At 36.3% G+C, this 16,702-nt stretch overlaps 1 protein-coding gene across 2 annotated transcripts in view; it reads right to left on the reverse strand.

Annotated features, from left to right (window-relative positions):
* LOC136032871 (protein phosphatase 1L-like) overlaps window positions 1–16,702 on the reverse strand; it is a 59,192-nt gene that overhangs the window by 39,227 nt on the left and 3,263 nt on the right. For both annotated transcript variants that reach the window (XM_065713289.1, XM_065713297.1), the window contains exon 2: window positions 1,957–2,177. In XM_065713289.1, the coding sequence (XP_065569361.1) occupies window positions 1,957–2,176 (220 nt within the window). In that variant the 5' untranslated portion in view covers window position 2,177. The remainder of the gene's footprint in view (window positions 1–1,956; window positions 2,178–16,702) is intronic.

Raw genomic sequence — 16,702 nt, forward strand, 5'->3', positions numbered from 1 at the left:
CCCTGGTTTGACCCTATCACCCAAAATAAAAATACAACGAGCAAATGAACCCCCATCAGTGACAACAATTTGAACTTTTGTAATTTTGTTGATTCCAAAATCTGACAATTCCAGATGGGATTGTTTTGGAATCTAGAATTGGAGGGAGCAAAATTCAAAAGCATCAAAGAGCAGGGCTGACTAGCCCCGATTACTTTCCACGGAGAGGGGGGAAGAACATATGATAGTTGTTCTTTTATTTTAAAGAGGCGGATTATTACTCCAGCAGAATCGAAATTGTATACTCAGCGTTTACCCCTTTTACCTATAAAATTTACTTATGATGACAGCTTTTGAACCTTTGAACCTAAATCTTTGTATTTATGCAAATCATACACATCGTGTCGAAAAGCATCAGTGTAAGGGGGTGGGTTGTTTAGAAGGTGGTCGCCCATATATACAGCATTTTATGTGTTCATTTTAGATTTAACTTAGCTCTTTACCTTGATGGTTTGAAACAAAGCTTTCTTTTACCGGTTTTAATGTCATGTTGGGAAACACCATACTGTTGAAGGGAGCTTCCATCCACCTCAAGTTGCTCTCTTTAAAGAGCAAAATTAATATTAAAAAATTAAACTACTTCAAAAAAGGCTCCTTAAACGGAGCCTTAAAAATCAGGTAGGGATGGATTGGGAGGGGCAAATTCCAAAAATAATTTTTCATTTTCTTATATTTATTATTTTGAATGCAGGATTTGTATTAAAAATATTTATCCTGGGCCATAGCACTTACTCCTTCCACTTTTGTAATAAACATAATACTTGTTTCGTTATTTTTGAAAGAAAGAATTTTTGCTATAAGAGACGAGCTATTACCATTTTACAATTAATATTACACACTCAATGCAATGGTAATCTTACAGTGATGCTATGGGGTATAAATCCACTTATATATTTATCTAAAGAGCCTTACATGAGCTGTTCTGGATTTTGGCTTTTACAATATGCTACATGAGGCTTCAAATACATAGCGTTGGTAGGGTGGGGGTGGAGGAGGAAAGAGCCTCATCTTTCTTTTTATTACACATTGGTACCCAATGTGTGATTCTGACCCGCCTAAAAATTTTGGAACCATTAGCCAAAGTGGAACCTTGATGTGTTCACAGTAAAGTAGTGAGAGAAAATAATAGAAACTAAATTCACTCATATAATCAGAGTAGCGCACATATAATAGTTCAGGAATTACAAGTGGGTCGAGTTAAGGACTTCACAAAATTTGTCCAGGAAAGAGAAAAAGAACACCAAAACTTTTTTACCTTCTAAATATTGACAAAGGGATCTAAAAGTTTCTTTGAAGGTTAAAACATATGCTATATCTGTCAGCTATTAGTCACAGGGGACCCCTATGCAAAGGAAAACCGGATGAAATTTTGTTACAAGTCTTACCAGGGCTAAAATTTTTTAGTCTCATCAGTCTGGACCCATTTTTCCTTCATAACAGACTTAGGCTCTATTGGTTTGTGACGCCCAAAATAGGGCAAATATTTTTCATGTGCGATAGGCTTGTAACTTAAAGGACATGTAGAAAGAGATGGGAGGACCATAGTGATAAACAAAATATTCAGAAGTCTTATTAATATGCGACAATGGTACCTCAATTGTTTTTCTCAGATCGGCTTAGAGGCATAAGGTATGTAAAAAAGACCTAAACTAGCGACCGACTTCATTTAAAACAAAATATAAATTGAGGAGATTTAAAAGTCCGGCACACGGTTCTTGAAATTGGCTGAGTTCTATGGTGTCTTTTTCACAAATATAAGTTCTTATTTAAGAGCTATGTTACACAATTTTTTTTATTGCAATATTTTGTGCTTGGTGATTTTATGCTTAGCAAAATTTCTGCTTCTGAAACCACTTTAGGAAGCAACTTCTCTTTATTCTTTGTTTATTGTAAAAAAAAAAAATCATTTGAACTTACCAAAAATATCATGTAATGTTTGCATCTGCTTTCTAAAAAACACAAGAATGAAGAAGGCCAAAATAGCAAATATAAATTCTGCAGATAGAAATACTGAATATTTCGAGTAGTTTTGGTTCACTTTTTCAGACGACAATGCCTTCGAAGTAAACTTGAGAAAAATCCTAATGTGAACAGCTATTGCATCTTGTAGAATTTTGGATTCTGTTGGATCGTCCATCCTATGGAAAAAGCCAAAATGGTCAGGATCAAAATCTCCAAATTTATAAAAAGTAATCTTAGAATAACAAGAAGGGAAATCTGCCATATGTTATCAAGGTTGCAGGGCTGAGGGGTATCAAATGCTGAGGGGTATCATGATGTTAAATGCAAAATCTGAGGGGTGTGAGACTTTTCTTGTGGGATAAGATTTTTGAATACGATATTTTGATTAGTGTAATGTGAAAGAAAGTGATCGAGAACAATGAAGGGCTTTGCAGTAGAGGAAATGAGAATCCATGATCGTCAGAGTTTACACTTGTAATCCTAATAATAGTAATAACATTCATAATTTATTTGTGCCCTCTATAAATACAAAAGATGTACACAAAGGAGTATGAAAAAAAAATTGACAAAATATAAAAATTACACTTCTAATAAAAATAAGTAGATCATAGTTTTTCTTGCACATAACTTAAAAAAACCACTCACATAACATGACGCATAAATGAAAACATAACTCATATAAATAACGCATAAAACAGTACACATGAATATAGCGCATAGATATGTATTTTATTAAAGAAATGACGACACAACCATTTTTCCATTAAATGAGACTATTAAGGGGAAAATTTATTATATTCTCTGTAGAAGGTCAAAGAAATATGTCGTATTGTTGATGCATTTTAACTGTAAAATCAAATATTCCGGATTTTCGTGTAATATACCTATTTTTGACCCATGTTGGAATTCTAAGAAAATATTTACAAACTACTTTGTGCAGGCTAGATGAGTACAGGAAAGATGTGTATGTCCCACAAACGGAACATCTAAAAGAAGCAAAGGTTTGGCGATATGTCTTTCATAATGGCAAAGGATAAGCCGAGGTAAAAGTTAAAGGTCTAATAAAAAACATGATTTTACAAATGTACCGTTTGGAAATCTCGACATCAAGAAAAAGCTTAAAATAATTGCGTCTAGAAAAGAAGCGACAGTGAAAATCCATACATATAACGGTGTCACGACCGGGACACAGGGAATCTAAATGACGACCGGGACACAGGGACACAACTACAACGGGGACGCCGGGGGCACAGGCGGGATATATAAATGACGACCGAGACACAGGGATTGTTCGAATAGAAATTACAGACCGGGACACCGGGACACAAATGACGACCAGGACACCGGGACACAGGGAATATAAATGACGACCGGGACACTCAAAGAGAAATTACAAACTGGGACACCGGGACACAAATGACGACCGGGACATAGGGAATATAAATGACGACCGGGACACAGGGACACATCATTAGAATAATGAGGTATAGATCTGAATACAGATTGTTTTTCCCATGGACAATTATATGTTGCATGTTCAAGAGTCAGTAAACCTGAAAATCTATTTATATGCAACATATGACGTCTTATCTATATATATAAAAATAAGTTGTCTGTGGATGTGTATGTCAGGTGACGTCATGTTTGTGTGTTGACTAACGTCATGAAGTTAGTTGTCGTCATTTTTGTTATGACGGTAACGTCATTAAAGATATTTAAGACATGCGTTCATGTAGAAATCTATTAATGTTTAACTTTAAAATGACTAATGAACTTACAATGGCAACAGCCGAGGAAGATGCTCAAAGAGTCTATGCCAAAAAACTTGCTGCTGATAGAGAAAGTCAGAAAAGAAAGCGTGCCGAGGAATCAAAAGAACAGCAAGGAAACAGGCTTGAGGCTGATAGAGAAAGAAAGAACAGAAAGCGTGCCATTCTCAGGCGAGAATCATAAATTTTTACGATTGTGCTTAATCAGTGATAGAAATTCTGAATTGAATGCATTTATGATACGATAATGCATTGTGTCGATAACAACGTTGGAGAAATTTTCTTTTTGGATGCGCCAGGAGATACTGGTAAAACGTTTGTGATAAAACTGATTCTGGCATCAATTCGATCAAAAAATGATATAGCGTTGGCCATTGCGTCGTCCGGAATAGCCGCAACATTGCTGCCTGGTGGAAGAAGTGCTCATTCCGCTTTGAAATTGCCTCTGAATTTGCATTCTACAGAAACTCCCACGGGCAATATTTCCAAATCATCCGGGATTGGTAAAGTATTGCAGCAATGCAAACTTATTATTTGGGATGAGTGCACAATGGCACACAAAAAATCGCTCGAGGCTCTGGATCAATGCTTGAAAGATTTGCGAGGGAAGTCGAAACCCTTTGGCAGCACATTAATATTGCTTGCGGGAAATTTCAGGCAAAAATTACCTATAATACCTAGATCAACTCCTGCAGACGAAATGAATGCTTGCCTGAAAAATTCTAATTTATGGGCACACGTAAAAACATTAAAATTAACTACAAATATGCGTGTCCGATTGCAAAACGATGACTCTGGTCAAACATTTTCAGACCAATTGCTGGCAATTGGAAACGGAAAGCTCCCAGTAGACTCAATTTCAGGACGTATACAACTACCTGCTGATTTCTGTAATTTAGTGATGTCCAAAAATGAATTGATTGAAAAAGTATTTCCGAATATTCTAAAAAATTATAAAAATAATTAATGGCTAAGTGAAAGAGCGATTCTCGCACCCAAAAATATAGACGGCCACGAAATCAACTATATTGTTTTGACCAAGATTCGAGACCAGGCAGTCCTTTACAAGTCAGTTGACACAGTTTTGGAACCAAATGAAGCGGTTAATTATCCATCTGAATTTTCATATTCCGTGGATCTTTCAGGGTTTCCACCAAACGTGCTACAACTAAAAATAGGCGTACCAATAATACTTTTAAGAAATATCCACCCACCAAAGCTTTGCAATGGCACGCGACTCGCCGTAAAAAAAACAATGGAAAACTTAATAGAGGCCACAATCTTGACAGAGCCTTTTGAGGGTGAGGCTGTTCTTATTTCTCGCATTCCCATGATTCCAACGGATCTGCCTTTTCAATTTAAAACATTGCAATTCCCAATTCGATTAGCATTTGCAATCACCATCAACAAAGCTCAAGGTCAATCATTAGAAAAATGTGGTATAGATCTTAATACTGATTGTTTTTCCCATGGACAATTGTACGTTGCATGTTCGAGGGTCGGTAAACCTGACAATCTATATATATGCAGCGACAATTGGACAGCGAAGAATGTTGTATATTCGCAAGTTTTACGCAGTTGATTTGTATTGTGTCTATCTATCTATCTATCTATATAAAAAGGAGTTGTGTGTATGCATGTTTGTTTGTTTGTAAAAAGAGCGTTTGCATATGATGTCATTATTAGTACATACGGCTTTGTATATGCAAAGACAATGGGAAAGCCAAGAATGTTGTATATTCGCAATTTTTACGTAGTTTGAAACACATATATAAATCTATCTATACTCACAGGTGGGACACAGGGACACAACTACAATGGCGCGTAACGACTTACGCGCGCGGGGGGCTTGGGGGGGGGGGGTCGCGAAGCGCTCCACCAGCTAGGTGTTGGGGTGGCGCGAAGCGCCACCCCAACAGCTAGTTCAATATAAATATTTGCGACTCAGAAAAAAAGTAAGACTTATATTGTGGCTCAAAGAGAAAGTATCACTAATGTCAAAAAGAATTTATCCTATCATTTTATCAAAAAGGGAGCACTAGGAGGAAACATCACAGCAACGCAAAACCAGGCTTGCAGCTAAAAGAAAAAGGGCCAGATTGGGATTTTCCAATTTACATCACCGAAGGCGTGTCAAGGAATATATCAGAGGAATTACCAGTGGTCTATACGCAAGTTTTACGCAGTTATAAATTAGCACCCTGTACACGTGTTGCTGGGATACGTTGTGGAAGAGAAAGTAAAAACTCGCTGGATCTCCCAGGGTTTCCACCACACGTGCTACAACTAAAAATAGACGTAATAATAATCATGTTGCGAATTATTAACACACCAAAGTTTTGAAACGACACACGACTTGCCTTAAAAAAAAAATGTGAAAACGTATTAGATGCAATAATCTTAACAGGGCTTTCCGAGGACGAGGTTGTTCTTGTATTGTATCAGATTAAAGACGCTTCTTGACTACTAAGGTCCCTGCATTGGCCCTGCAGTGCATTACTGCAGCATGATTTGATCTCTGGGTCCCGTATTGCCAAGCTAAGGTCAAACCCACTGCACCACCACAGGACGCGAGGTTGTTCTTATTCCTCGCATTCCCACGATACAAACGGATCTGCATTTTCTTTAAAAGTTTGCATTTCCCAATTCGATTAGCATTTGCAATCACCATCAACAAAGCTCAACAGCGATCACTAGAAAAATGTGGTATGGATCTTAATACGGATTGTTTTTCCCGTGGACAATTATATGTTGCATGCTCAAGAGTCGGTAAACCAGACCATCTATTTATACGCACAGACAATGGGATTGCGAAGAATGTTGTATATCCACAAGTCTTACTCAGTTAAAAATTAGCACCTTGCATACGTGTTACTTTAGTAGGAGAGGGTAGGCTCGAGGCTCAGACAGAAGTTACCAAAAGAAGCGTGTCGATGTATTACAAAAGCATCGTGAAACCATGCTTGCAGCTGAAAGAGAAAGTAAAAAAAAAAAATGAGTGTCGACAAATTACCAGAATATATGAGAGGAATTACCAGTTGTCTATCCGCAAGTTTTACGCAGTTAAAAATTAGCCCCCTTCACAGGTGTTGCTGGGATACGTTACGAAAAAAAAAGAAAATTAAAAAAGAAGAAAAAAACTAAAACAACTAAAAAAAGGTAAACATCTAAAAAAAGAAAAAATGAAAAAGAAAAAACTGAAAAACTAAAAAAAAACTCAAAAAGAAAAAAAGAAAAAAATTAAAAACCAGGGATTACAAGAATTCAGAAACTTTAAAAAAGAAAACCAAATCTTTGAAGCTTAGCAGATATCATTATTAGGAATTGGACTTGCTTTAATAATCAAATATCTTTGAAAAACTGCAATATGAAAAGACGTTAAACTGTCTGCGGTTAGAACACAAGGGACAATGAGAATCCATAAATAGAAGCCTGTTGCATGCCTTGCTGCGGCATGCCTTGTTGCTTACATATATATATATATATATATATATATATATATATATATATATATATATATATATATATATATATATATATATATATATATATATATATATATATATATTTGGGGGGTGTGAAGACCCCAACACCTAGTTGGTGGGGGCACTTCGCGCCCCCCCAAGCCCCCCCCCCCCCCGTGTGCGTAAGTCGTTACGCGCCATAATATGTTACGTGCCATTGTAGTTGTGTCCCTGTGTCCCACCTGTGAATATAGATAAAAGAAAAAAGATTTCTCTTTTCGTTATAGATATAGATGTTTTTAACTATGTAAAACTTGCGAATATACAACATTCTTCGATGTCTCATTGTCTGTGCTTATAAACAGATTGTCAGGTTTACCGACTCTTGAACATGCAACATAAAATTATCCATGAGAAAAACAATCCGTATTCAGATCTATACCTCATTATTCTAATGATTGCCCTTGAGCTTTGTTGATGGTGATTACTAATCGAACATTCCCTGTGTCCCCGTCGTCATTAAAACTTGCGAATATACAACATTCTTCGATGTCCCATTGTCTGTGCATATAAATAGATTGTCAGGTTTACCGACTCTTGAACATGCAACCCTGTGCCCCCGGCATCCCCGTTGTAGTTGTGTTCCGATTGTCATTTATATTCCCAGTATCCCGATCATCATTTGTGTCCCAGTGTCCCAGTCTGTAATTTCTCTTTGAGCGTCCCGGTCGTCATTTATATTCCCAGTGTCCCGGTCGTCATTTGTGTCCCCTTGTCCCGGTCTGTAATTACTCTTCGAGTGTCCCGGTCGTCATTTATATTCCCTGTGTCCCGGCTTTTAGTTTTATTTTTCTCCTTTATTTTTTAGTGTTTTTCCTTTTTTTAGTTTTTTTTCTTTTTCAGTTTTCAGTTTTTTTATTAGTTTTTAGTTTTCTTTTCTTTTTAGTTTATTTTGTAGTTTTTACAAAATAAACTTAATAAAATTTAGTTTTTTTAGTTTTTTTCTTTTTTAGTTTTTAGTTTTTTACCTTTTTTTAGTTTTTTAGCTTTCCGGTGTCCCGGTCGTCATTTTTGTCCCGGTCGTCATTTGTGTTCCGGTGACCCGGTCTGTAATTTCTCTTTGAGTGTCCCGGATGTCATTTATATTCCCTGTGTCCCGGTTGTCATTTGTGTCCTAGTGCTTTGTTGATGGTGATTGCTAGTCGAACATTCCTTGTGTCCCGGTCGCTTTCTCTTTGAGTGTCCCTGTCGTCATTTATATTCCCTACTAGCTGTTGGGGTGGCGCTTCGCGCCACCCCAACACCTAGTTGGAGGGGGCGCTTCACGCCCCCCAAGCCTCCCCGCGCGCGTAAGTCGTTACGCGCCATATTAGTTACGCGCCATTGTAGTTGTGTCCCCGTGTACCACCTATGAATATAGATAGATTTATATATGTGTTTTGAACTACGTAAAACTTGCGAATATACAAAATTCTTGGCTTTCCCATTGTCTTTGCACATACAAAGCCTTATATACTTATAATGACGTCATATGCAAATGTCGTTATTTATATTCCCGGTATCCCGGTCGTCATTTGTGTCCCAGTGTCCTTTCTGCAATTTCTCTTTGAGCGTTCCAGTCGTCATTTATATTCCCTGTGTCCCGTTGTCCTGGTCGTCATTTGTGTCCCGGTGTCCCGGTCTGTAACTTATCTTTGAGCGTCCCGGTCGTCATTTATATCTCCCGGTCGTTATTTGTGTCCCAGTGTCCCAGTCTGTAATTTCTCTTTGAATGTCCCGGTCGTCATTATATTCCCTGTGTCCCGGTGTTTAGTTTTCTTTTTCTCCTTTATTTTTCAGTTTTTTTCCTTTTTTTTTCTTTTTCAGTTTTTAGTTTTTTTTAGTTTTTTTATTAGTTTTTGTTTTTTTCTTTTTAGTTTTTTTGTAGTTTTTACCTTTTTTTAGTTTTTTTTAGTTTTTTTCTTTTTTTAGTTTTTAGTTTTTACCTTTTTTTTTAGTTTTTTTTAGTTTTTTAACTTTTTTAGTTTTTTTTTGTATTTTCTTTTTCGTTTTTTTTGTAGTTTTTCCTCGGCACGCTTTCTTTTCTTACTTTCTCTATCAGCCGCAAGTTTTTTGACATAGACTCTTTAAGCAGGTTCTTCAGTCATTTTACAATTAAACATTTTTCCATCCACGATCTTCTTACAATTAAAAATTTGTCTTTGAACAATTTTCTTAAATACCTTTAATGACGTCATCGTCATAATGACAACATGACGACCTGATGAAATGACGTCACTCAACACACACACAGACAACTTATTTATATATATATATAGATGTCCCGGTGTCCCGGTCGTCATTTGTGTCCCAAAGTCCTGGTCTCTAATTTGGTCAGTCGACAAACATGACGTCAGTCGAGAAACAAACATGACGTCACTCGACACACATACACACAGACAACTTATTTTTGTATATATAGATATCTTCTATCTTCTATATATATAAAAATAAGTTGTCTGTGTGTGTGTGTCTGTCGAGCGACGTCATGTTTGTGTGTTGACTGAGGTCATGTTTTCGACTGACGAAATTACAGACCGGGACATCGGGACACAAATGACGATCGGGACACTGGCACATAGGGAATATAAATGACGACCGGGACACTCAAAGAGAAAGCGACCGGGATACAAGAAATGTTCGATTAGCAATCACCATCAACAAAGCACCGGGACACAAATGACGACCGGGACACAGGGAGTATAAATGACGACCAGGACATAAGTAAAAAAAACTAAAAAAAAAAGGTAAAAACTACAAAAAAACTAAAAAGAAAAAAAACTAAAAACTAATAAAAAAAGAACTAAAAAAGCTAAAAAACTAAAAAGACTAAAAAAGAAAAAAAAATAAAAAAAGGAAAAAAAGTGAAAAATAAAGGAGAAAAACAAAACTAAAAAAAATAAAAATAAAAAAAACTAAAAAGAAAAAAAGGGGAAAATACAAAAATTTATTTCATCACATACCATTTCAAAAACGAATGTATATACAGACCGGGACACCGGGATACAAATGACGACCGGGACACAGGGAATATAAATGACGACCGGGACACAGGGACACAACTACAACGGGGACGCCGGGGGGCACAGGGGAATATATAAATGACGACGGGGACACAGGGAATGTTCGATTAGCAATCACCATCAACAAAGCTCAAGGGCAATCATTAGAATCATGAGGTATAACTAAAAAAACTAAAAAAGGTAAAAAACTAAAAACTAAAAAAAAGACCAATTCAAAAACGAATGTATATACAGACCGGGACACCGGGACACAAATGACGACCGGGACACCGGGACACAAGGAATATAAATGACGCCCGGGACACTCAAAGAGAAATCACAGACTGGGACATCGGGACACAAATGACGACCGGGACACAGGGAATATAAATGACGACCGGGACACAGGGACACAACTAAAACGGGGACGCCGGGGGGCACAGGGGGATATATAAATGACGACGGCGACACAGGGAATGGTCAATTAGAAATCACCATCAACAAAGCTCAAGGGCAATCATTAGAATCATGAGGTATAGATCTGAATACGGATTGTTTTCCCATGGACCATTATATGTTGCATGTTCAAGAGTCGGTAAACCTGAAAATCTATTTATATGCACAGACAATGGGACAGCAAAGAATGTTGTATATTCGCAAGTTTTACGTAGTTGAAAACATATATATATATATATATATATATATATATATATATATATATATATATATATATATATATATATATATATATATATATATATATATATATATATATATATATATATATATCTATATTCACAGGTGGGACATAGGGACACAACTACAATGGCGCGTAACTAATATGGCGCGTAACGACTTACGCGCGCGGGGGGGCTTGGGGGGGGGGGGGCGCGAAGCGCCCCCACCAACTAGGTGTTGGGGTGGCGCGAAGCGCCACCCCAACAGCTAGTATATACATATATATATATATATATGTATGTATATATATATATATATATATATATATATATATATATATATATATATATATATATATATATATATATATATATATATATATATATATATATATATATATATATATATATATATATATATATGGGAAAAAACTCCAATCAGGCCCCGTACCTTGTCGAACCGGCCCTGCCTTAGGGAGTTTTTGTCGGTAATCAATATTTAATCTGGTTCTTGAAAATAAGAGATGTCCCGCCAGCTGAGATGTGGTCAGATTATCTGGAAAATAGGGAGTCAGAATATGTAAAGGCAAATGGTTCGAAGGGCTCACACCACAATTTTCTTGTTTGTAGCGAAGAAATCTTGTTGGCCTCGCTCATGGGACACTTCAGTAGCAGTGCCTCTTTTTAAGAAAGGTAATAAGACATTACATGAAAACTTTAGGTCTATCTTTATGGGAAGTCTCGCAAGTAAATCGCTTTTTAAAGTTCCAAATTTTAGGTTAAGAGATTGGTTAGATAAGGAGGAAATACTTAGACCGATGTAAGCGGGATTCAGAACAACATTCAGCACATTTGATCCTATTTTTACTTTGGATATACTGAGAAGGAAATATGCTATTGGGAAAAATGGTTGGCTATTCGTAGCAGTCTTAGGCCTGAAAAGTGCTTTTGGCTCGGTAAGCAGGAGGTTGTTAATTTAAAGTCTGTTAGAAATAGGCTTGTCGTCTTGTTTTGTAACGATAATAGCAGATATGTATCGGAGAATGAAGTTTGTTGTAGAGGTAACGTGGATTTTTTTAGGCTGATTACTTGGGTGTGAAACATAGATGTACTTTATCTGCTAGGCTTTTACCCCTTGTTTGTAAATGATTTAGATACTTTTATGAAAAGTAATGGAACCCTGAATATGTATCTCTGGATTGGTTTAGGCTATTATGTATGTTATTCGTGGACGACATAGCTCTAATGGTGGGTAGAAGAGGGAATCTTCAAAATGAATTAGATATAACAAAAAATACTTAGAAAACAAGAACTTAGTCTTGAACACTAAAAAGTCAGTTGTATTAGTATTTACGAGTAAAGGGGATGTTGATTCCGATGTTGATTTTAATTTTGGTGGAACTACGCTAGAAGTTAAGGAAGAATTTGTTTATCTGGGTGTTATGTTTAGTGCGTTAAGGAGTATGTTTAGGCATGTAGAAGATAGTAATTTAAAGGTTAATAAGTTAAAAGATATGCTTCTGAGGATTATTATTTTTTAGGTCAGCTTGCTTACATAAGGATGAGGAAAAAGAGTATTGCAGACAAAACTAGCCTCTAGTCTACATTCGGGCTCTGAGGTTTGGGGTTCTTCTGAAGCACCTAAGTTAGAAGCAATTCAGCTAAGATGTTTTAAGAAGGTTCTAGGCTTCAATGATTCATTTAGTTCAGTGGTAACCGAAACGAGATTTGTGGCTTTTCACAATAAGGAGCGTTAGATTGGTTTAAAATGGTGAAGTTAGAGGAGAAAATAATTAGGCTACCAAGAGTTTGGCTTCGTAAGTCAAGTTATTTGGAGAGCTTGAAGGACGGTAGATTTTATTCGTGGTCAAATAAGGTCAAGAAAGTACTGAACCCTTGTGACCTTTCCAAGATGTGGAATGAAGGAAAAGGCCCAATGGATGAAAGCGAGTCAATATGGAAGGAAGTCCATCAAGCTCTAATTGACCAGGAAATCCAAGAGTCACAAGCTGATGGGGAGAGGCGTTTTATTTTAAATTGCGGTTGAATAAAGTGGAATCGAAGAATTCGTTGTTGGTAAGAGGGGATAGTTTAGATTAAGACGAGAGAGGGAAATTTTTGGGAAAGCTTAGGCTGGTGGCTGTTCTCTATTATGTGTGGATGTGAGGATGATAAATTATTTCATTTTGTATGATTGTGGAGAGCTGTCTTAGTTGTGGAATGAATTTCTTGGACAAGTGTTTGGGAGTAAATGCTGGTTAATTTTTGCGGATGGCTGAAATGAACGCATGTGCATGGTGGCTGAAAGGAAATGATGCTTAAGTTTCTTCGTTTAGGTATTAAACATAGGGTTTCATGTTTGAGGTGATAGCTTCTTACAGTTTTAAGAGTGGAATTTTATTATTATTGGTGATTGGTATCGGTTAAAATTTTGAACCTTGGTTTGTTTCTTTTTTGTCTTCTTGTTATTTTATTTTTTTTCATTATATTATCTAAAGTTGTATCTTGTTTCTGAGCTATGTTTGTAGGCTGTATTCTGTGTTGTTAAGACCCAAAGACTTTTTGCAATAAATCTTATCTTATGTCTTTAGGGCAAAAATTTCTGTTATTTCTACTCTTTGATATTTCAAAGTGGATTGGCTATCTAGGAATTTTTGTTCGTTATCATTTTCACCCTATACGGGCAAATACACTACGTTAAACTTATTCAGACCATATCTAAAACCTCTTTGAAACTCTATTCTAATCCTATGCGGGTCAATATTGATGTTTCATTGCATAAAATAGTATGAAGTTGACACTTTTTTGTGTATTTATCTCCTTCGTTGTCAGAAGAAAAAGGCACCAAACGCTTAAAATCTTTTCTAATGAAAAATTTCCAAGGATCTATATCAACTGCATCAATGCGATAATCCTGGAAAAAGAATTTCACTATGACTATAATTGTAAGGAAAAATAGTGGGTCTTGTATTTTCATGCACAGAAAGCTTGAAATATCTATTCTAGGGGGATCAAACATGTAGGATGTTAGATCACTCAATCCGTTAAGACTGTATCTGTTATGGAGGGGGGGGGACGTTTTCCCTACTTCTCTGAAATAATACAAATGTTAAAAATTCAACAGCTTTAAGTCAGTATCTGCAAAATTATCAACTTTTCTTTATACAGAATGCACGTGAATCAGTTAAACTTTGAGGTTAATTAACACAACGTTATTCACACATTATTTATAATTCTTAATTTAAATTCTTCTATTACGTTAAGAAAATAGAAAGGGAAATAGAGAAAATAGAAAGAAGAAAATTAAGAAAATCCTAACCAACGTTGTGTCTGAATACTCAGCATGAACAGGAACACAAGTGCACAGGTTTAATGTACAGCATGACTAGAAATTACTGCAGCCTCTTACTGGTGAGGACATATGGGATTTACTAGAGAATATGAGAGGAAAGAAAGCACCAGGATTGGATGGCATCCCCAAAAGGAATTTGAAGTGCTGTAGGGTATTTGTGTTAAGCTTTGTTATTAACTTTAGCTTCAAGTGTCCTCAGCAAGTTTACCAAGTATTGGAATATCTCAATAGTTTTTTTCGCTTTTGAAAAAAGGGAAGTGAGCAAGAGTTATCGAGGCATCCCTTTAGCAAATGAATTTAGCTTTTTGGAAATGAGAGGCTCGATGAACTTTCGCGTAATTTTCTAGCTGAAGGGCTTGTAAAATTAGGGCTGCCAACACGTTCCGTAGGTCTGATTATTAAGATGTATTTTATTGTGAAACTGATATTGAAGGTAGGAACGGCTTATTCTAGGACAATTGTCTTTAGGGTCATGTTAAAGTTGGTTGTACGATCTCACCTAGAATGTTTCCCCTTTATCTCAATAACACAGAAGAGTATAAGGTAAAATATGGTAACTCTAAGCTTGCCCGCAATGAAACTGTTTTCTCTGTTATTTGCGAACAATTTAGTATTGATATCTAAATATGGGTTAAACCTTTAAAACTGTTGGGCATGGTGCCCTAGTGCCTAGATAAGAAGTGTTTTGTACAAAATACCTCAAAGTCAGTAGTTATGGTGTTTTGACAAAATGGAGATGTAAAAGGAAAGGCTCTGTCAAGGAGACAAGGAGCTTAATGTAGTTGAAAATTGTGCTTACTTAGAATGTAAGTTTAGTCCGAATCGTAGGTGCAAAGAATGAATTGCCTCAATAGCTAGTAAATAACTTTTGGCTATATGGTTGGTTTTAGGCGTGATGTTTCGCAAAGTAGGCCTGACACACCTTAAGTTCAAGAAAAGGTAATGGGAGGCTAGCTCCCATTATGACTTATTCAGGAAACGTGTGGGGTATGGAGAAGGCTGATACGCTGATTAGAATATATTGTCAAAAGGAGATTTAGGTTTGCTACCAATAATGGTGGATAGGTTAGTATGTATAGTAAAACACTGGGAAAGGAATTAGGACTGTGTAGCAGCAGGCTAGTAAGGAATGCAAACGTAAAAATGACAGTAGGTTACAGAAAAAGTTTTCAGCCTTACCAGGTAATGGTGATTAATGATAGATTAATGATAATTGAAATTTGAGGAAAGGGCTAGGTTTGAAAGAGGGTCTAGTAGAAAAAATGGAAGGAGAAAGAAATTGAAGCAGAAAGTTGAAACCTAATAACTTAATATAATTAGATATTGTCCTTGGTGTCCCTGAAGCTGTATGGGCTTGGCTTAGGATTCCTGGGAGATAGGAAGTCTATTTTAATGCACGTATGTGTAGGAAAAACGTAAAACGGGAAATTTCGATTCTAGGTATTTTTTTTTATCCTGGTGAGAGGAGGAGATACCTTGGGAATCATAGTACTAAAAATGGTCCTTATCAGTACCTCACGATAGAGAGGAGGAAGATTTTATCCATTTTTTGGGTACACAGCCGGGGTTAGTGGATATGGGAAGGGAGGTTGTTCCAACTCATTTTGGAGAGGCTGAATTTCTTGAGGAAATTCTAAAAAGTATGTATTTGACGATTTAAAAGGCTCCATAACTTTGTGAAAGCGGTCATAACCTATAGCATTGTATTTTTGCATTTTCATTTTGATGGATTGTGAGTAGTTTTAGATTAGTGAAGTGTCCAGTTGTATTTGTATTTTTTTGTCATTATTGTTATCATTATTGTTATTTTGTGTGAGAGTACTATGTGATATTTTGTTGTGTTGTTAAGGCCTTATGAATGAATGAATGAATAAATGAACTTTATTACCCGTAAAAGTATAAAAAACACAAATTACGGAGTATTATAAATAAACAAAAACAAAAACGATAAACAGCGAAGAGAAAAAAAAAATTCAAACTAACAAAAGACAACACGGACTAATTAACCAGTATCAATATGGAAAAAAGGCTGCAGAGGGTCATAAACGTGAATGAAGTTGATAGTCTTTCTATATAAATCATCACTGGAAGACCGAATTCGAGAAGGCACATCAATTAAACCAAATCGAGCAATTATTTATTTTTGTTTATGTGTTTGATTATCTGTGCTTTTGTTATTGCTATTGTTATTGTGTTGCGAGAGCAACACTTTTGTTTTGTCCCGTTTTTTGTTTTTTTTTCTTTTTGTTTTTTTTTCCTATGCCGCCGATGTCGGTTTATTCCTGGAAACTGGTAAGGATCTAACCTGTACGGTTTTTACGGAAAGTGTGGACCTCAGGCCGGATTGATGAATATGGCATTACATTTTGGAAAGCTCCGCAGAACTCTTGCCTGGGGC

Source organism: Artemia franciscana, chromosome 1 (genome assembly GCF_032884065.1).
Source record: "Artemia franciscana chromosome 1, ASM3288406v1, whole genome shotgun sequence".
Lineage (NCBI taxonomy): Eukaryota > Metazoa > Arthropoda > Branchiopoda > Anostraca > Artemiidae > Artemia > Artemia franciscana.